Source organism: Akebia trifoliata, chromosome 8 (assembly GCF_017979445.1).
Source record: "Akebia trifoliata isolate Shusen 1 chromosome 8, ASM1797944v1, whole genome shotgun sequence".
Classification (NCBI taxonomy): domain Eukaryota; kingdom Viridiplantae; phylum Streptophyta; class Magnoliopsida; order Ranunculales; family Lardizabalaceae; genus Akebia; species Akebia trifoliata.
Genome location: NC_141382.1, coordinates 32,918,274 through 32,941,332, shown reverse-complemented (window position 1 = coordinate 32,941,332; position 23,059 = coordinate 32,918,274). Strand labels below are relative to the sequence as shown.

The following is a 23,059-nucleotide window of genomic DNA, read 5'->3' as shown; positions in this document are numbered from 1 at the left end:
TAGTGATAGGTTGCATGTGCGAGTTCACCCAAGAGTTGCAAGAGAACTCCAACTCCAATTCTTTCAGTATAAACTATGCTAGGGCTGGATGGTGTAGATCCTTCAAGAGGCTTGGTAGCTCACCAAGTTCGAGCAGGACAGATTCATAGCCATTAACTTGATTTCTCATTTTATTATTTGAAAACATTTGTTTTCATATATCAGGCTGTAGGATGAGTTATCAACTCATTAATGCACTCTCACATCATAAGTTGAGAGATGTAACTCAAAAAATAAAAATAAAATAAAAAGTTATCGACTTTCCTCTCCAACTCATTCACAGCTTCTAAACAGGCCAACTTTAACTTGGTCATCATCTCTCTATGCTAAGCAATCTAATGGACATGAAAGTCGAAGCTGAACCCTCACCATTTCCTCCAAAACCACAACCAAACCAACTACAAATTTCACATGTCCTTAAAAAAAAAAAACTGACAATAAAATAAGAAAACAGAGTTTGGACAAAAATGCTACCATTTCTTAAGTACTGGTTACAGGCATTTGCTACCCTTGAAGGAATGCTACAAAAAGAATATCTTGGTTATCAAAACATATCCCAAATTTTGTGAGGATTCATATTAGGTGCCATGGTCCTGAATGCTTTAAATATGCTCATTCGGCCACAATCCACTTCTCATAAAAGTTGTAAGTAGATTGCAGGGACTATTACAAAAGCAAACTCGGGTTTTCTCTTCTTGAGACACAAGTGTCCTGCACGCATATCGTTCTTCCACATTTTAATTTGGCATCCCCAACCATATTTGTGCTCAAATGCAAGTATTTTGATTGTCTTCACATTGCAATAAAAGCAGCTAATCCGCCGTCTTTGTGGCAGTTTTGTGAAAGCAAACGAGAAATTCTGTGTTACCCTCTGCACCCTTTAGAGGAGATTCGATCCACCCTTTGTTGCAGAACCCGAAATTTTCCACACCCTTAATGATCCTTTCAAGGACCTACATGATGGAACATTGCATTATGTGAGAAACTGAGGTGACTTCATTTTTATTTTCCATGTAAACTACAGCTCAAGTTTAACTTAAGAAAAGCAAGCAAAAGCATCTGATGCCTCCCCATCAAAGATTGCATTGGTTTTGAAAAACCAATTAGATTAATCCTCATAAAAAGTTTGTTTAACAATGGGCTTGTCATTAACTTCATGAATGCTAAATACTGATGAAAATGGAGTGATGCATACTTCCTGATGGACCAAGGGATCTCTAACAATACCACCTCCTCCCACCTGCATAGACAAAAGATATTCTGAGTTCAGAAAATGTTTGAAAGCTGCTATTGGCACCCTGACTTTTTACTTGTTACACCCCAATTTCTTTAATTATTTATCACACCCCAATTAAGATTAAAACACACTCTTCAAACATTATCCAGGTTATGTTAAAATTATAATCTCAACATTACAAAACATTATAACACCCATTCAAACAATTTCAGCAGTTGTTTACAATTATGATTAGGCTCATATAAAATCCTAAAAATAAAAATCTAGTGAAAAAAAAAAAAACGAGAGAGCCTTCTATTGGCACCCCAACTTTTACTTATTTTCTTATTTTTAATTGGGCTGTAATAAGTAAAAGTTGGGGTGCCAATAGCAGCTCTAAAAAGTTATGCTCATGAATACCCTCCTTTCCTTGAGTCTTATCTCTGGATAAGAAGATCAAGCTTGTAGACAAGTCAAATAAACTTCCATTTACCATAACAATGAAGGATAAGATTATTAAAATCTTTCATCACTAGGTGTGTGAGAAACCACATGGAAATGCACACAACTGTATGTGTAACCTAGACACTGTTGACAACCATTTACCCCAAAAGACCGATCTGATGGGGAAGGCGCAATTATGAATATAAGAGGATCACAGGTCGAATTGGGGCACGATACGTGAGCACGTGACACCCAGGAGCGGAGATGCTGATGTCTTACATTAAGTCCTTTTAAAGTCTTGAGACTTGAAAAACAAATGAAATCAAGATCACAGAAATCCCTCCAAACAAATGAGAAGAAGAATCACGGAAACATAAATATCATAAACATGTGTTAAGTCAGGTAAGTCATACAGGACTTCTACCTTTGGACACGTACAGGACTTACAACTTTTAGGCCTCGTTCTATAAACAACAAAGAACTTTCTTAGCTATACTTCTTTGTTCCTACAATATTCTTTTCCTCAAACTAATTCAATTTAGTGAAGTCAAAATGAAAAGCTCGACATAGTACTGTCTTTTGTAGTTACATCAACGCACAATAGGAACCTCAAGAGAAGACCAAGCAAGTACAACATGGGGAAATAAAAGGAGAAAAAAATTCATTGTTTTGATAAATAAGTTTGAATAGTTATTAGTGTAGAAGAGAGATCGGTTGATTGGTGTTGTATGATGAACCATTGTTTGAGATAAACTCTCTTTTCTGTTTTTTTTTATTTTTTTTAAACAAATTCTTACAGTCTTTCTAAGCCAAGGAAATAAAAGAAATTACATACCTGGGATCTGCGAGCCTCGAATTGAGGCTTAACCAGTGTAACCAATGTCGCTTCATCCTTCATGACATTGACTACGGTAGGGATCACCTTTATGTATAAAAGAGAAATTCATAACGTGCGTAAGGTTGATGAACTAAATAAGAAAAATTGATCATGAATGAAGGGAAACACGGTTACGAGTGCGGTACAATAAAATCATAATATACCATTCTTCCCCTTTAAAATGTCAGTGTAATCTTTATGCGAATAATATAACATGTGTCATTCCCATCACTTACAATGGTTGAACTTTGTATTTCTATTTCACTTTCAAGTTCCAAATGCATTATTCAAGGAGATCATGAGTACATTTTTTTTTACAGTGAAAACCAAAGAAGGATAAACAAGTGTCGAATCTTATAATATACACGAACAAGTAATCAAGCAATTTAATACTTTTGCAAAGCATACCAGGAGTATAGAGATGAATGAAAGGTCCAACGTGACCAAATCCACTTTTTGTGGGAGTCCAGGAAGGTATCTTAAATTTGTCCTTTCTATAACGCAAACACGCTCGTCTCGACGAATTTTATCCGCCACCTGATGAAGTCAATATCCTTTACAGTCAGTAGTGAATTTCATTGTTTTTACCTGAAAATGATTTTTTTTTTTTTACAGATAATGGGAACGTAAGATTTGGTGTCTTATAGGCATGGTTGAATCATACATCAGATTCTAGCAACCACAACTACTACCCTTTGATCCAGACTAAGTGATGAACCACATTTTAAATTGACCACAACCAGAAACTCACAAAGATCAGATGATGATCCCAAGCATCCAATTAGTTGATTTTGATGATCAGTAAAATGAATGCAGAGGTAAAAAAATCTAATTTAGTAACTAGATCACCAGGATCAACGGTGAGGACGGTGAGGACAGTGCCTAACTAGGCACGTGTAATGCAGATACATGGCTTGCCAGATGGCATGTCAAGGGAGCCACTTGGATGGGATGCCATGTCAGCATCATTTCCTCGTCAGACACTCTATAAATACCCAATCCATGAGCACAGGAGAGGCAGAACAGAAGGCAGAGAAGATCTCCTCTTTAACAAAAGGGGAAGAAAAGTAGTTTAGTCTCATTTCCTTGTCCCTCTAGACAACAGAACTGAACAGCCATCTTCGTGTTTTAGGCGAGAACAAGAGCTACATGTAGCTACTTGCCATCATGTGTGCTCAAGACCTTACCCATCACTTATATTGGTGTCCTTGATAGCTTATAACGAAGCATGAGTTACACGAGTCGTAGCAAGATGTTAAGAAGTCACGTCGAGCCCAGCGTCAACAACAATCAACAAGAATCAGCATAGAACCTCACAGACACCAGGACTGCACCCCCCCAAAGCCAACAGAAAAATTCATGTAATCCTGCAGCAGGCAAGGATGGGGCAGTACCAAGTCCCCCCTCCCCACCCACTAGTAATAGTCGAGAAATAATGCTGAGGGACATCTAAGTCGATGGAGGAGCAGAAATCTGATGACGTTGCGCCACTGTGCTGAAACACCAAAAGTGGTGTCTACAACTACACCTGGCAATCCGTCCAAGAGGTAACACAGAAGGTTATGGAATTGGTTAACTCGTGTGCTTCCTCAAACATGAGTGTGTCCATAAGGAAAAGAGTGTGTACACGAGCACAGGCTACAATGCTTCGTAGACCCATAGCACAATCTCTATCTTTCCAGTTACACCACCCCTACTTTCTTTGTGTACAATGGAAGGGGAGACTACACGAGAACATGTAATTTGATTTTGCATGGCCCCTAGGCGAGCACAAGGGGAACATTGAAGAGCAGGAAGATGACTGGTTTTAGGAAGAAAAATTAAGGGGTTTTGGTTACAGGTTGACTATGAGGGTATTTACGATAGTTTTTGTGTCTAGAAAATAAAAACAAGGTCGAAGGGGCATGTCATCAGTTTGAAAACATAGGAGGGATCTTATATATTCACCAAAATGTAGAAGGATGTCTATATCACACAAAAAATTGAAAAGGGGGGAGAGGGGAATCAAGGTCAAAAGGGCCATGTAATCAAATTGAAAACACGAGGGTATCTCGAATATTCACCAAAACGTAGAGGGGTGTCCAAATCAACCAAAAAGTTGAGGGCAAGGGGGCAAATGATCAAAGAGGGCATGTTATCAATTTGAAAAAACAGGGGGTATCTCAAATATTCACCAAAATGTAGAGGGGTGTCTAAATCACCCAAAAAATTAAAAGGTGGAAAAAGTCAAGGGGGTGGTCACAAACAAGTAAGAGTCTAGGCTGCCTTCGTATGGGGGTATTCTCAAAGTGTTGCCTTCGTTTCAAAAAAGAGCTCGGTTCAAGATTGGTCTGGATGGAGAGTGCAGTTTTGGGAGGATGTGTGGCGTGGAGAGTTCTCCTTTAAGGAAAGGTTCCCTAATTTGTTCGCTCTCTCGACAAAGAAGGGTCTATAGAAACTGATCTAAGGTTTTAGAGAAGATAGAGAGAAAGAGAAGAAATTCTGAAAAAAATCAGATTGATTATTTCTCCTTATGTATTGTTTATGTACTTACACAAATAAATAGGAAAAGACAGAAAATGACATAAATATGAAAAGACTAAAATAGACATAGACATGAAAAGACTAAAATAACTAAACTAAACTAAACTAACCTAACTATTGTTAACACTCCCCCTCAAACTAGGGCAAAGATATCATACACGCCCAACTTGCCCATAAGACAATCAAAATTTCCGTGACCCAAGGCTTTAGTGAGTATGTCAGCTAACTGTTGTGTGGTAGGAACAAAGATGGTGCAGATGTCACCAGAAGTGACTTTCTCCCGAATGAAATGACGGTCGACTTCAATGTGTTTGATGCGATCATGTTGAACTGGATTATGAGCGATGTTATTGGACGCCTTGTTATCACAATACAACTATGCTTGACAAACAATGTGTGATCTGCTTGACATTGATTGTAACTCACATCCTGCATAACAGAACGGAACCGTTCAAACCACGCACGCAGGGATTGTTTGAGACCATATAATGACTTCTTGAGCCGGCAAATTTTCCCATCAACACTAGGAAAAAGAACTCCTGAAGGAGTATCCATGCATACTTCTTCCTGCAAATCACCATGCAAGAAGGCATTCTTCACATCTAGTTGGTGAAGCTCCCACAAAAAGTTGGCTGCCAAGGATAGAAGAACACGAATAAAATTCATTTTTGCTACGGAGCTACCGAGGCAAAAGTTTCTTGATAGTCAATGCCGTAAGTTTGAGCATAGCCTTGGCACCAAGTTAGTCTTGTACTTGTCAATCAATCCGTCAAACTTGTACTTCACTGTAAACACCCACTTGCACCCAACTGACTTCTTCCCTTGTGGTAAGGACACCAACTCCCAGGTATCATTCTTTTCTAAAACTCGCATTTCTTCATCCATAACCTGTTTCCACTTGGGATTAGGGAGAGCTTCTTTCACATTGGATGGGATGGAAACATAAGACATAGTAGCAACAAAGGAGCGATATGATGGAGACACATCATGATAAAAAACAAACTGAGAAAGAGGGGGAGAAGTACAAGTATGTTTACCTTTCTGAAGAGTAATGGGAACATTGGAATCTGAAGAAACTGGATTTGACTCCTTAGTGGTGTGGCATGATGGATCCGCAATGACTTGTTTTCCCTTTTTAGTGTAAACGTGTCCAAATAGATCAGGGTTAGGCACTAATATAGGTGGTTCAACTTCTCCAGTAAAGTCGGGAATAATTGGCAAAGGCAGCTAAACTGGGAAAGAGGATTCCGGAAGTGACTCATCATTAGTGGATTGAACAAACCATTCCCCTTGAAGAGATTGTCGATCAGGACGAGGAAAGTAACATTGATCTTTAAAGAATGTGATGTCCATTGTAATAAAACGACGACGAGTAGGTGGATGATAGTATTTATAACCCTTCTGAGAATTAGAGTAACCAAGAAACACACACTACAATGCCTTAAGGTTAAGTTCAGTGCGAGAAAACTAAAAATATAAGCAAAGCATACACACCCAAAGACTAATGGAACTACAGGGAACAATGAACAATCAGGAGAAAAGGACAACAGAGGAGGTTGGAAGTTCAAGACGTTGGAGGGAATACGATTGATAATGTAACATGCAATAAGAACTACTTCAAACCAGAAATGCTTAGCAACATTCATCACAATCAACAAAGCTCTTACTAACTCAAACAAATGACGATTTTTCCTTTCGACAGTACCATTTTGTTGGGGTGTAGAAGCACAAGAAATTTGTTGCTCTATACCTTGAGTAACACAAAAAAGATTTTAACCCCCCATAGCTATACTCTCCTCCCTTATCTGAGCGAAGAATTTTGATCTTTACTCCAAATTACATTAAAACCATCGCATGAAACTCTTGGAATATGGAATAGACATCATCTTTTGTTTTCATTAAGTACCCACGTACATCTACTATAGTCATCGACAAATGTAACAAAATAGCGGAAACCCAACAAAGAAGTAATGGGGGATGGACTCCCAAACATTAGAATGCACAAGAGAAAATAAAGAATTTTTATTTAAACTTGTTGATAAGAAGAATGGCAATGCTTTGACAATTGACAAACTTCACATTGTAATTTTGACGACATAGACTGAAACAAAGAAAGAAATAGACAATGTAATACTGAAAAGAAACAAGATCCAAAAAATATGCCACCACATTATTTAAGCTTTATTGACTACCCTAATACTATCACTTTAAGAAGTATGAGCATGTGGAATGTGTTGAGACGTTGCAACGTTGAGAAGGTACAAGTCATTTGCTTCACGACCATTGTCAATCACCCTCTTCGTTGCCAAATCCTAAAAGATATAATGAGAAGAAAAAAAAAAGGTAACACTACAATTCAAATTTTTGTAATACTACTAACAGACACATAATTAGTAGAGACTAGGAACATGTAAAACATTGGACAAAGGAAAGCTATGAGGGACTATGATGGTTCCTTTACCAACTATGAATGATAAGGAACCATCAGCTAAATGGACCTTGTTTTTTCTTGAACATGGGCTATAGGACTGAAAGAAAAACGACATACCTGTCATGTTATCTGAAGCTCCAAATCAAGAATCCAAGAGTTGGAGTGAGATGAGGAACCATGATGAACAATGGCTGGAGTACCTATGTGCAAAGGAAGAGGTGGCAATGGAACCATCCAATAAAGTTGTCAAGCAAGTAATATCTTCCGCAAAAAATGGTGCACATACTACTGGAAAAGGTGTCTCAGAAGCATGATGAGCAGAAGAAGATCGGCCCTTAAATTGAAATGACTAAGGACAACCTATTAAGCCCCAGCACTTTGCACAAATATGTCCAAATTTTAGTGGTCACACTTCGGCCTCTCTCTGCTATTGGGTGCCCGGGTGGGTTTATCAAACTTCTTCACTCTTGAAGCTTGTCTGTCTCCCTGTCTACTAGTTGTCATGATTGATCTATCGGTCACAGAAATATCCAGATGTCCAATAGCCACACTTCGACTCTCCTCACTTTGAAAATAAGAGTACACGGTGTTCAAAAGAGGTAGGGGATCCCTATTCGAAATCTGAACTCTAACCATCTCAAACTCAAGATTCAGACTGGCAAAAAACTGAAAGGTGTGACGGGTCTCAACATGCTTGTTGAACTAAGCACAATCTTTAGAGCTTCCCAATTGAAGGGTAAGTAGTGATCAAGCTCTTCCCACATGTTGCGCAATTCAGAGAAGTAGCCTAACAATGTCTTCTCCCTTTGTTTGAGATGCGATATATTTTGTTCCAACTAATAGATTCTTGCATTATTTTGAGCCTGAGAATAAGTTTGAGTCATCAAATCCCAAATCTGTTGTACGGTCTTCAAGAAGAGATATCCTCAACTAATATGGGGTTGCATTGAGTGCAGCAATCATGACATAACCAAGGCATTCTCAACGTCTCATTGGTCGTAATTAAGATATGAGATATTAGGTTGTTTCTCCTTCCCATTCAAATAGCCTACCTTCTGTCTTCCATGGATGGCTAGCTTCGTAAACTGAGCCTTCTCCAGTTAATTCGTGCCATCAAGTTTGATTGTGGTGATCTAGAGGTTTGGAATTTCATCTCTGACTTGCAAGGATCCAAATCCGTTATTGGTAGACTGTCTTAAAGTTACTTCTGACATGACTTCGGAGAGTCCAGATTACACTAAAAAATTACTCGAAAACACTACCAAACTACTTAGAACCTAAGAGGAGCCCTATTATTGCATTCCAGATGAAAGCAAGGGACTAGATGGCTAGAGGTAACCTTAGGAAACCTGCTACAACACCTAAGATAACCCTAAGAACCTGTGGCAGCCCTTAGGGCGTCTGTAGGGACCTGCGTCAGCACCTAAGTGGTTGTGGGGACCTGTGGCAGCACCTAGGGGGAGTGTTCGGGGCTCTCTTCCATTTTCTTGGTCGTCATCAACGCTCTGATACCATGTAGAAATTGATCTAAGGTTTTAGAGAAAATAGAGAGAAAGAGATGAGAAGAAATTCTGGAAAAAAATCAAATTGCTTATTTCTCCATGTGTATTGTTTGTATACTTACACAAATAAATAGAAAAAGACAAAAATGACATAAACATGAAAAGACTAAAATAGACGTAGACATGAAAAGACTAAAATAGACAGACATGAAATGACTAAAATAACATAAACTAAAATAATTGTTGAATAATTTTGTTTCTATTAGGTTTTTTAGTCTTTTCTACTATGTAATCCCTTTAAAGCCTAATTAGGACTACTTAATTAATCATCAATTTTAATCCTCTCAATTCAACTTGGTATCAGAGCCTCTATCATCCTCCTCCTTGCGACAACCTCCATCAATCCTCGACTCCATTAAAACTACTTCCACTACACTTCTTATGCTCGATAACCATCTCACCCTTACCGAGGTTCTTCCCACTCCTTAATCGCACCATGCAATAAGGTTCTCTTTCTTCAGATCTCTGTGAAGGGTTGTAAGCAACAACAGAGTTGTTGTATGGTGAGGTTGCAGCAACAATAGGGTTATTGTTTGGTAACCAACAGAGGCATGCACTGTCGCAGCCGGTTGTTGAAGATCGTAACAACAACAGGTGGTTGGTTTTAGTCAGAATAGGTCAGGCGACACCTATTTGACCTCCACAGTGGCTTGCAACATAGCAAGTTGTTATTTTGAAGCAGTCGACTTGTTTTTTAACCTCCACAAAGGCTCGCAACACAGCATGTTGCTGTTCTGAAGCCTACAATCACAGCAGGTTGCTATTTTGAAGCTCACGACATAGCAGGTTGCCGTTCTGAAGCCTGCGATTACAGCAGGTTGTTGTTCTGAAGCTCGCAACACAACATGTTGTTCTAAAGCCTACAATCACAGCAGGTCTGCTATTTGAGGGTGGCGACAGTTGTTTGAGGCTATTCTCACAGCAATGTTGCTTCTTGGTGCCAACGATTGCGCTAATGACTACTCGGGTCACCCACAACTTTGTTTAATCACCTTTCACGCCTCTTACAATCATGCATTTTCACCTTTAGGGTGTTGCGCTCCTTGAGAGCCGTCCCCTCATCTTATTTGAACTCTCTTCAAATCAAAGTACACCAACACTTTGATGGCCTCCGAGACACCCTCTTCTTCGATCACCAGTAATAGTGATGGATCGAGTAGTCTTCCTTCTCATTCAACCAATTTCCAGGCATTCAAATTACCACCGTGAAATTAGATGGTCCTAATTATCTTCTTTGAGCACGATCAGTTGAAATGTTAATTAGTGGAAAAGGAAAGATCAGTTACCTTACAGGGGCAAACAAACAACCGCTCAAACTGATACTTCTTACTCCTACTGATTTGCTAATGATTCTATGGTCCGTTCTTGGTTGGTTACATTATGCAACCACACATTGCAGTTGGTTTTATGTTCTCAACAACAAAACAGATATGGGATTTAGCAAAGAGCATTTATTTGTAACATCAAAACAACGTCCGGATCTTTAACTTAAAGCGTGAGATTGTCTTTCGCAAGGTGACTCTTCAGTCACCACCTATATCACAGCTACGTGCTCGGTGGGAAGAGTTGACCTTCTATTCCTCATCCTACACCTGGAAGAACCCTCTTGATGAGGCATCATATGCGTCGATTCTAGATAAGAATCGAGTTTTTTAGTTTCTAACCGGTCTTGGGATGAGTTTGAGTATGCGAAAGTTCATTTATTGGGTATGAATCCTATTCCGTTCCTACAGACTACATATTCTTATGTCTTGGCCGATGAGAGTCGTCGCGTAGCTGTCCTACCTCATTCTTCAGGAGACACGCTATGCTTGCTCGTCTACCTTCTCCACAGCCTCTCAGTGGGTCTCTGCCTACCCGTCAGTGACATAAGTGCGATCATTGTGGAAAGTTGGGTCATGTGAAGGCTTGTTGTTATACACTTTGTAGTCGTCCTAATCAGCAACGTCAACAATCTCAACGATCTTCAGCTCATGTAGTCTCTCACCCAACTACTAATCCAACACCTCCTTCAGTTATTACTTCCTCCTCGGATTCGATATCTCTATCCCAGGCTGAGCTTGACAAGTTCAAGAAATTCTTCAATCAAATGGAGATTTCATCTCAGCTGGTCTCTACTTTCGCTCACTCAGGTACCTTTGCATTTGCACACAGTGTTTCCACCACTTCCTCACTATGGATCATTGATTCTGGTGCCTCAGATAACATGATCGGTACATCCTTTCTGTTCAAAACCTATAGTATTTGTTCTGATCATCGCAAGGTTCACCTGGCCGATGATTCTGTCTTCTATAACTGGTCAAGATCATTTTCGTGTTACATCTTTATCCTTAACACACTGCATGTTCCTCAACTTGCTACTAACCTCATATCTGTTAGTAGCATTATCAAAAATTTGAATTGCAATGTAACTTTTTATCCATATTATTTGTCTTTCAGGATCTGAGGTCGAAGAGGACGATTGACACTGGACACGAAGTGAGTGGCTTGTATCTCTTGGACATACTCGTTTCACCTAGCACCTATTCTACTTCTCAGCTTAGTAGTAGTAATGGTCAATCTAATAAGGCACTTGTAATGCACTGGCACTTACGTTTAGGCCATATTTCCTTTGGGTATTTGAAACACATGTTCCCTGCTTTATTTAATAATAACAATTTGCTTGATTTTTCTTGTGAAACTTGCCAATCAGCTAAATTTGTGCATTTTTCTTATCCTATTAGTATGAATACTACTGCACCTGCTATGTTTGACCTAATTCACTTTGATGTGTGAGGTCCTTCCCCTGTCACATCCACTCTTGATTTTCACTATTTTGTCTTGTTCATCAATGACCATAGTCATACCACTTGGGTCTATCTTATGAACCACGAGTGAAGTATATGAGATCTTCAAGCAATTTCTCGCCATAATTCATACCCAGTTTGGTCGTACCGTCAAGACTTTCCGTTTTAATCATGATACTGAGTACACCTATAGTGAAGTATTGAAATTTTGTTTAGAGTCTGACATTGAGCATCTAATGTCCCATGTTAAGACCCCTCAACAAAATAGTCGATCAGACGTCATATTTTAGAGTTATCCCATGCCCTCTCTATTGGCATGAACGTGCCACAATCCTATTGGACCGATGCAATTCTTACTGTTGTTTACCTTATTAATCGGACCCCCTCCTAGGTTCTTCAGTTTGTCACGTCCCTCTCTCAGCTCTATCCAGATCGTCCCTTATTTCCACTTCCTCCGCGTGTATTTGGATGCGTCTACTTTGTTCAAATTTTTTACCAAACTCGTACTAAACTTGACCCTAAGGCCGTAAAATGTATCTTTTTGGGTTATTCCTCTACCCAGAAAGGATACCGTTGTTACCATCCTCCTTCTCGATGGCGTTTCATTTCTCAGGATGTTTCCTTTTTTGAGCATACTCCATACTACAATGGGTCTGTTGGCATTCAAACTGAGTGATTTCCCCTAGATTCCCTTGATGATGATCCCTTCCCTTCTTTATTTCCTCTTCCCATGTTTATTCCTCCTTCTCCATCCTCTGTCAGTTCGTTACCTCCTCTACTACTGATTTTCACTAGGCGGCCACGCAATACTACCATCACTCCTATGTCAGACCAACTCACTTCCTCACCTCCAACTCCGCCTCCTTCTGTCCCTTATGATGATTGTCCTATTGCCACTCATAAGGGTAAACGCACTTGTACTTATCCCATTTATAATTATATGTCTGATTTTGCCCTCTCACCTTCTTATCGGAGTTTTCTTGTTTTTGTTTCCGTTGTTTCTCTTCCTAATACTATTGTAGATGCTATTACCCATCCTGAATGGCGAGCAGCTATGAGTGCTCTGGAAAAGACTCAGACTTGGGAACTTGTTCCTCTTCCACCTGGGAGGATAGCTGCAGGATATTGCGTTTTCACCCTTAAGCATAATCCTGATGGTTTTATTGCTCATTATAAAGCACGTCTGGTGGCAAAGGATTATACTCAGACTTATGGGATTGATTATCAGGAGACATTTGCTCTTATTGCCAAGATGACCACCATTCGAATTCTCTTTTCTATTGCCACTATTCAAGGGTGGCCTCTCTTTCAGTTAGATGTCAAAAATGCATTTCTCAATGGTGATCTTCAGAAAGAAGTCTATATGGTGCAACCTCCTAGTTTTCTCACATTTGTTTCTCCTGCACATATCTGTCGTCTTCGCCATTCTCTCTATGGACTAAAGCAATCTCCTCGCGCATGATCTAAGCGATTTATCAAGGCCATGCATCAATTTGGTTTCCATCAGAGTTCTGCTGATCAAACCCTTATCTTGCATTACTCTCAGAGAAAAATCTTACTTAGGACGTCAATTTAAGATTAAGGACCTTGGGCATCTTCGCTATTTTTTGGGTATTGAGGTTGCGCGATCCCATTCCGGTATATTTATCTCTCAGCATAAGTATGTCCTTGATTTAGTCAGTAACTCCAGTCAATTTGGTTCTCTTCCCGCTAATACTCCTATTGAGCATAATTATAGGTTGGCTGATTCTGAGGGGGAATGTTTGTCGGATATTGGCCAGTATCAACGTCTTGTGAAGAAATTGATCTACTTGTCTATAATTCGCCCTAATATTGCCTATGTTGTTAGTGTTGTAAGTCAGTTTATGCACTCGCCTCGAACATTTCATCTTATTACTGTCTATCGTATTCTTAGAGATCTTAAGGGATGTCCTGGTCGAGGTATTTTGTTCAGTAATCATGGTCATCTTCGCGTTGAGGCATGAACAGATGCAAATTATACTGGTTCAATGATTGATAGACGGTCACTTCTGAGTACTGTACTAAAATTGGTGGCAACTTGGTAACTTGGCACAGTAAGAAGCAGGATGTGGTTTCTCGGTCCAGTGTTGAATCAGAATACAGAGTTATGGCACTTGAAGTGTGTGAGTTGTTGTGGCCCAAGACCTTACTAGTTGATTTGTGTCTTCCCGTGACAGTCCTTTTTTTCACTATATTGTGATAATAAATCAGCTATTAACATAGCAGCAAATCCGGTTCAGCATGACAGAACAAAGCATATCAAAGTTGTTCTACATTTCATTAGAGAAAATATTGTTTCTGGATAGATTTGTACTCCCTTTGTTCCTACATCTCAACAACTCGTTGATATTCTTATTAAAGGTGTTAGCAAAACCACCTTTGAAGGTGTCATGTCCAAGTTGGGCGTTGTTGATATCCACACACCAACTTGAGGGGGAGTGTTGAATAATTATGTTCTTATTAGGTTTTTTAGTCTTTTTACCATTTTTAGTCTTTTCCACTATGTAATCCCTTTAAAGCCTAATTAGGGCTAATTAATTAATCATCAATTTTAATCCTCTCAATTCAACTATAACTAATCTAATTACTGTTAACAAGGTCTCCCTATGGCATCTTGTTAGGATCTTTCAAGGTCAGAGTCGATGGGGATTTAGGCTTCATGAGAAGATTCAATGATTGGGAAGTGGACAAGATGGCCTCTTTGATGGATTGCCTTGATGGTGTTTTGAGGGGAGCAGGTAGGGACGATGGGCGCTGGCGAGTTGTAATCGCAGTAGAGTCTTCTCGGTTAGCACCTTCTACTCTTTGATGGTGATGCTATAGCCATTTGGGGCTCTAAAATCCCCTCAAAGGTTTTTTCTTTTTCTTTTTTTCATTTGGGCAGCATTGCTGGGGAGAATTCTTGCAAGAGGACCAAGTAATCAAAAGAGGTATTAGAGGTCCGAACATCCATCTTATGTGCATGAATGGTGAGTAGACGGCCGACCATGTGATCATGCACTACATGACGGTCCATTGTGTCTGAATTATTCTTTGGGCTTGCTTGTTCTAGAGGTTGCTTTCCCCATTCGATTCAGTCGCTTTTCCAGCCATGAGAGGGTGGGGCTTCTCGTTCAGAGGTCCAAGAGATTGCTTTGGAGTAGTGCTCCCTTTGCGATTTGCTAGGGAATTTGGAAGGAACGTAACAGCCATGTCTTTGAAGGAAAAAGTGAGTTGGTGGATCAGTTGATCACGTCAATTATGGGTTTTCTGTTTTTCTGGTGTAAGATCTTCAAAGAACTTAAGAGGGAATTCCTTGAAGAATTTCATGCGTAGATGAGACAAAGGTTTGTTGTATAATCGATTGCTAGGTGTTCTTCTTTTGCTGTTTCTACGTGCTTGTAGTCACCTCGACCATCTTTTCTTTAATAAAATTTTGTTGGGAATTAAAGAGATTGAGAGGGGGGGGGGGGGTTCTCCTTCACTTTTATTGGGAATTAAAGAAAAAGCCAGAGATATTTTTTGCTGGTCTTAAAAAAAAAAGCTAGAGATAAATTCTTTTTCAACATCTAACACATTTTAAGTAGTTAGAATTCTAAAATTAATTTAATGAGCAAAGGAAGTAACAAAACCTGTCCATATCCTACATCAACTCCATAAACAAATGATGCACCATACTGAAGCAAGCAATCAGTAAATCCTCCAGTAGACAACCCTGAATCTAGAGCTACTTTTCCAGCAACGTCAACGCTTAGTTGTTCAATAGCAGCCTCTAACTTGTATCCTCCTCTGTATTAAAAGCACAAATAATAAAATAAAGAAATCTTCTTATGATTTTACCGGGTCATCTTAGAAAGCGAAATCTACATGTTAAACACATAGAAAGGATGTTTCTGACGAGTCATCACCTACATACATATTTTGGAACCTCAGCCATTATCTCTACAATGGCTTTATCGGAAACTGGTGTTCCGGCCTTGTTGACAACTCTTCCATCCACAAATACTTTGCCTGAAATTGGGTATGGGTTGGATAAGAATGATAAGAGACCAAAAGAAATACACATGTATACATAAAAACATCCATTTCAAAGGTGACATCTCCGTAAAATTCTAGCTTTTGAAAGAAAATTACATTTGATTTTGTCGCAAGTACACAAACAAGTGAACATTGTTGTGCCGAAAAGGAGTAAAAAAATCAATGTTACTGGTTGTAGCCCAAGATATTTACTTGTCAGTGTATTTTCCTTGTAGATCCTAAACTAAAGAATATTGAGGCTTTTAAAAAATAAAGAATATAACATGGACATGCCCTTCACTTTGGTACTCCAACCAGATTCTTTCGAATCAGAATAGTTTTTTTTTTCCTTCCTGAATTCAATCTAAACAGAAATAAACAAATTATTAATAACAGTCATGTGTGAACCAACTTGCATTGTCTAGTTCAGTGACTCAAAATGGCATTTGACATTTATGCTTTGAGGCTCACCACCAAGTCAAGACTACACCAAAATTCCCAGAGGCTTATTGAAATGCGGAAGTGCTTGAAGGCTCATGACACAAAATACTAAGGTTTTAAAGAAAGAAAAAGCAAAATATTCAGGCTTGTTACATCTTTTTATTATCAGATGTCAGGGCTGCACATCTCACGTTCATATATTTAATTTTGTAAAATCTTAAAAATGAAATTTTCATTCAGCTTTTTCTCTTTCTATCCCCTATATAATAAGCTAGTCTTGGTTAAATAACAGCAGAAAAAAAAAAAAGAGCACACCCCATAAAAATAGATCAACCACTTTTGCACAAGTTCCCTTGGATTCCCCCCCCCCCCTTTTTAAATTTATTCTATTATACTTATTTTCATTTTCAGCATTCATTTATTTTGCTTGTAAGGCTTATGCTCTATAACCTCAAGGCTTACACCACACACTTTTAGGCCATTAGAACTCCTAACTCCATGCCTCTGTGTTTGAAAACATTGGTCTAGTTTAGCATTGTATTGCAAAGTATTGAAACAAGAATAGGTCTAAGTAGACCCGTTCTTTTACTAAGATAGTGTTTGCAAATTTCACCTATATATATATATATAATAGAAGATACTCATTCAGTACAAAATGCGACATTTTGAAAGCATCTCCATTTCAATTGCTTGGCATTATCCTCAACAAAGCACATAAAAAGAACATAAAAGACAGCTTGCAGCTCAATAATGCAACTCACCTTGTAGGATCCAGGACTGTATAAAGGTTCGACTATATTGCTGAAACCTTTCAAGACAAATTTCATCGAGTCTCCTTTTCCTGAAAATGTCAATGGTGGATGAGGATAGTAGCTGATAGTTTCTTTATGAAGTAATTCACTTAGAAAACCTATACTGACATTACATCATCATCTTTTTATTGTTTCCTTCCAAGTTCCAACCATTGAAGTTCAAAACACTTTTGACTTCTGGCCTAAAAGGGATTTACACTTACTTTCTTCTCAATTTTATGAAAAGGCATTGTTAGTGATACATTGAATGAAGATCATGAAAAGGCAACTTTTGCTTTCTTTTAGAGAATGTACAGAGTTCTTCAACATGGTCATAAACAAGATAAATTGCATTAATTTGGTAGTGTGGACCTAGGATTCCATACATGCCTTTTTGTGAAAATGGAGTAATAGGCACATATCACCATCGCTTAGGCAAGCATAAAAGGGTAAGACTAGAGTAAAACAATTCAAATATATGACAGCATGACGGGAAGCTAACTTGAAATACAATATTAGGATATTGAAACACAAACACTTCCTAGAGATGAATCACCCCTCACCCCTTTCCGCCAATAGCCACAATCAGCAATGTTACTACCATGGAAAGCCTTCATAATGGTGGACAGTCCACAAGTATAAAGTCCCACGACTTAGCTTACATTAAGAAGATTTGTACTTATATTACATTATTACCAAAAACCCTTGCACTTCATTCTTTCCATACGCTCCCAAACACTTCCCCATTGAATTGAGAAAGCCTACCTTCCAACAAACATGAGGCCAAGCATCTCTCTTGAGAGAAACACCCACAAGAACTCAAAAAGAGATAAGAAAAAGCTCCAGACCACCCTAGTTGATCTACAATGAATAGTTAGGTGGCTAACATTCTCTCTTGCCCTTTTACACACGATGCATCTGTTTGGAATCATCATCTTCCTGTGATTAAGGTGATCCAAGGCCAAGATTCTGTCCATAGCCAAAGTCCAAATAAAGGCCTCTCTTCCTTTGGAGGGGCACTTGAATCCTATAAACCAGACATACTTGAAGGGATCTTCAGAAAATGAGCTAAACCATCATTAAAAGATAAAACTGAAAATATACTCTTTTGAGTCATTCCATATAGGGTTATCCTCCACCTTAGGCTGAATGTGGGTTTCTTTGAGTCTTCAAAATCCATGTGGTCTTCACTTCCCTATCCAAAATATTTTTGTAAGATAGAAGACACAACAGTTTCTTCACCTCTTCTATCAAAGCATACATACACCAAAATCTCTTTGATCGAGGCTAAAATAACACCGAGGACAACATAGCACTACATGCCACCCACACTGATCATCATCCCACAATTTAACGCGTTTCCTCACTTTAAGATCAACACAATTGAGGAAGACTTCATGACACCTCAGGAGCCCTTTTCTTGTTCCTATTCCATAGTAAGTCTTGGCATCCTTATCATCCCAACCTCTAGATTAATGCTAAACTGATTATAGTTTTCCATAGAGATAGGTGCTTTGTACTGAATCTCCATAACCATTCGCCTAGCACGCAGGCTTTGTCCATTATTTTCAATCTGTTTATCCTAACCATCTAAACTTCTTGCACAAACACATCAATTTCCATCTAACCACATGAAATTTAATTTGGGATCCTCTCTCATTCCATAAGAGTTCTCCTTGAATTTTCCCAAGTTATTCGCCACTGGGATCGAAATTTTGAATGAAGAAATACAACATATAGATATGCTTGCTATTGTACTCTCAATCAATGTAATTCTCCACCTGAAGGATGAGAAACTATTCTTCAAAAAGGCAATCTTCTTTCCAAATTGTCTAGCACAAGATCCCAAATCTTCGAGGAAATTGTCAAGAAACTACAAGAAAAGGGAGACCCACACTTGCAACTAAAGATGTATAGCATTATCTTTAATAATTTCATCCATTTTCTCCAAGCTATAAGTAAAAAATATTTCTTCAAGATACTATCAACCCTAAAATTCCATCAAAGCATTGTTTAATTCCCTTCAAGTTATGAGCCTCTTCTCAAGATGCACCCCAAAAGATAACAATATCATTTATGAATCGAAAGGGGAGAAATAATTGACCCATACAACCCTACTTAAAAAGATTGATATTAGGCCTGCAAATTCAGATTTGTAAAATAATTTGCAAAGAGATTTGAAGGTGCCACCTTGATGAGGTGGTGAAGTCTATGAGTGGCAATACCAATGACCTAGGATCAAAACCCCGCCTCACTTGTTTACACCTATAAAAAAAAATGCTAAGAAATTCGACCATTATGATAGACTAAAAGCCAGACAATGGGTTGCCCTACATCAAACCCTTGAACTCCTAAATAAGCTTTCAGAAGATCGTGAGAGAGGAAACACATTCCACAATCTATTGTCTCCATTGAGCCCTAGTCCCATTCTACTTGTTAAGTAGTCTAAAAAGCTCCATTGTGATGCACATGATCACATATACCCTCTAGACAATTTCACGAACCAACCTCGATCTCTTCTCCCTCTTTCTTGAGTCAATGTTTTCACTAGTAATTTGCAGTCCCATATGGATATATACTTCATGCATAAGGTGAGGGTTCTCTCAAGGATGTGTTTTACCCATGAGCATGTCCTTAGGACCCAACCAACAAAACACACTCCTTAATGAGTGTATAAGTGTAGGACAAGTGCTTGGAGGCCAGAAAAGTTCAATCTATGATGATTCCCAAACCTCAAGCCCACAAAAAATTCCAACAAACATGTATTTTCATACATGACTTGCTCATTGAGTCTATTTGCCCTATTTAGAGGCCGAACTATACTCCGTTTGCTTCTTGGCTCTTTGCTTTACTTTTAAACTATAAAAAGGACCCCAAAAAAATGAGTTTTCAACTTCATATTAGATCATTCTTTAGTAATCACCACGTAGGTGGGTGAGACAAGGTGCCTAACACCTTCCTTGTCTCACAACCGAATCTCCCTACCTAGTTCTTCGGTGGACCTTACCTTTTCCATTGATGAGAGTCACTATAAAAGCCTAAAAATCAGATTTCAAAATCCTTTTACATGGTGTCCATTCACACCTTAAATCTTGAATGGTGGCGACATCATTGTAATCCTTTACACTCTCACCACATATCTACAGCTATATTTCAGCATCCAACACAGATAAACAAGCATAGATACCTATAATTATATATCATGAGATCGTGAAATAGCTTTGACAACCCACTAAAAAAAAATGGAACAGAAAAATGAGAAGCAAACGAAATCGCAGAAGGCTTACTTTTTATGTGGTTGGATCTTTCCAGATTTTGAAACTGCATAGGTTCTAACTACAAAATGCATAGGGGAATGGGTCCATGTCACTGAAAAAGAAAAACATAACAGCAATTCAGAATGCCTCACCAAATGACATAAAAAATGAATCAAAATTTGCCTCACCAATCCATGCCTCGTCAAATTATAAGGGATTATTATTATTGGTATACAGAAAAGAAATAGGGAAGCCAATGGATATTTCAGAAATTGTAGAAAATAATTCCATCAAGGCAACTACAGAAACCAAACACATCCTTTGTATTATTTCAACAGAAACACAAACAGAGAAAATGAGGGACATGGGTTTGTGTACACCAAGTAAATGTAGTCACAAAGAAAACCATAGAAATTTGAACGGTGGGTATGTGAACAAACGGAAATTTTATTTGAAAATAAAGAGAACAAGAACAAAGAAATGTGCGAGAGATGCGTATGAGCGAGGTGAAAAGAAACAAGAACAAGTACCGGGTAGTCTTGGTTTTGAATTTTTGGAGAAGAAAAAGAAGGTTGCGGAAGAACGTGAGACCGGAAGCTTTAGTAGCACCTGAGACATTTCTTCTCTTTCCACTTAAATAACTCACTCCGATTCTCTCTCTCTCTCTCTCTATGCTAAGTCCAATAAACTCAACTGTTTTATGGAGAGAGGTTTGTCTCAAATTTCAACTGGATAGCATCGGCCATGGGGACATGGAGGAATGTCAGCCCAAGGTCAGTGCTCTTAGATATTCCTCGATTTGAACCAGCTTAATCTCGAGGACCATTATAGTGTTTTAATCCACCCTAGGCCAGTTTGATTGGGCATACAAAAGGAGCGAACTAAAATATAGGTCCATGTCTCGTCCATGTCCGACACCGAGTTGACTCGAACATATGTCTCGTTAGGCATTGAGACAATGATTTTTAACCATTTAAAAAATCTGGTGAAGAAGATAAAGTTCTCACCCTTTGTTCTTTGGTTTACTTGATTGAGAAAATGAGCAAAAATCGATTTGGGGGTAAAAATGATAGGTAAAACTCGTTGGTCTTAGTTATTTTGGACAATATATTTTTATATCTCGTCTGAAATATATTGTTCGTCTCACAAGATCTCGCAAAATCAAAAAACCTCACCCGTCAGTCTCGTCCATGCCTAATATCGAGATGACTCAAGCGATACGTCTGAGATGAGTTTTGAAACCATGGTTTGCTTGCATAGAAATTTGAAATCCATGAAAAACATATAAGATGGAAAACCAAAATTTTCATCTCAAAGATAAAGTGGAAAAAAAATCAAAAAAGGGAGGAGGGGAGAGAGAGAGAGTGTGTGTGTGTGTGTATGTGGAAGTGAGGTGGCGGAGCAAAGGTGAGAATGGGCAGTGGCAAAAGAGTAGGGTGAAGGCAAGAGGAGGAGGGGGAGATGAAAGAAAGGAGTGGAGGTAAAAGTTGTAATACCCTGAGTTTTAAACTTGTATATCAAGAAAATCAAAATAGTAAAATTTTGATAAAATTTAAAAAAAAAGACTTAGGGTAAAGCACTCAAATTTTGTTCTGTTCATTTTTAACAAAATCTGACTTTTCCATTGGATTCAAAATGATCAAAAAAACATACTTTAGCCTATAAGCTCGCTCAAATTCAAGTTCGGACGGAGAAGTTACAAAATCCTCGATTTTTGTGTCGGACGGGATCTAAAAAGATAAATTTTCGTTAGAGCGAGAATTAGTAAAATTCAATCGTACCATTATGTCCGCAACAAAAAATTATAAAGAATGGAGTACTCATTCACCAATTTCCTAGTTCGAAAAGTCAAGATACCACCAACAATAAAAATAAATAAGAAAATACTCATTTTGCCTTCAAACCCTTATAAATAAAAGAACTTAAAGTTCTTTTATTTCATTATCTTCTCTCCAACGAACCCAAAACCCAGCTAACTAAAACAATCAAGGTTTCAACCCTCTTCCCATCAAGATCCGTCGCGAATGAAACATAGTTGAGTCTCGACGAAGAAGGAAAAGTTATCAACGTCAACAAGTTTTACAATCTCACCATCGTTGATTTTCATTTTTTATTATTCCTCTCTAGCTCTCATAAAAAATCAGTGAGTAGGTTTCGACACATCCCACTCGGGGTTTCATCTACTTAGATGAAGACTCGTTCTCCATCGTAGAAGGGAAGGGGGTGCCGTCATTTAGAACTTCGCAGTTACCCGATTGTTTTGCACCAAAGTCCACCCAACCTCGATTTTTGCACATCCAACTTCGACTTCCATGCTAGCTCATCATTTCTAACAACCACAATCTTTGGTAGGGGACTCTCAATTCCTATTAGTAATCGTAGATTTCGAAGATTGCATTTAGGTTTTTAACAAAAATTGTAATATGTTTTAAATCGTAAAATTATTTATTGTTATTTCAAATTCATACAAGACCTACATATTTGATGCGTTTTAATTGTATTTTAATAATTGATATGTGGGTGTGATAATGAAACAAAGAAACAATGAAAAAACCCAAAAAATTGGTCGAAATTCCAATTTTCGCACAATCTGCCAATTCTGTCTGGAGGACTGGCGATGCCACCACCAAAAACATATTTCTACCACCGCCAATTGTCATCATAACTGATTTTGA

The 23,059-nt window shown here is 38.5% G+C and overlaps 1 protein-coding gene across 1 annotated transcript; it reads right to left on the bottom strand.

Annotated features, from left to right (window-relative positions):
• Positions 1-477: 477 nt before the first annotated feature.
• On the bottom strand, positions 478-21,228 carry LOC147396548 (uncharacterized). Its single transcript, XM_086451346.1, has 9 exons — positions 20,915-21,228; positions 20,415-20,496; positions 17,098-17,177; positions 15,787-15,889; positions 15,511-15,667; positions 2,985-3,113; positions 2,535-2,621; positions 1,235-1,279; positions 478-992 (listed from the first exon to the last, which is right to left on the bottom strand). The coding sequence occupies exons 1-9, from the start codon at positions 21,000-21,002 to the stop codon at positions 852-854; spliced, it is 912 nt and encodes a 303-aa protein (XP_086307472.1). The 5' UTR covers positions 21,003-21,228; the 3' UTR covers positions 478-851.
• Positions 21,229-23,059: the final 1,831 nt, after the last annotated feature.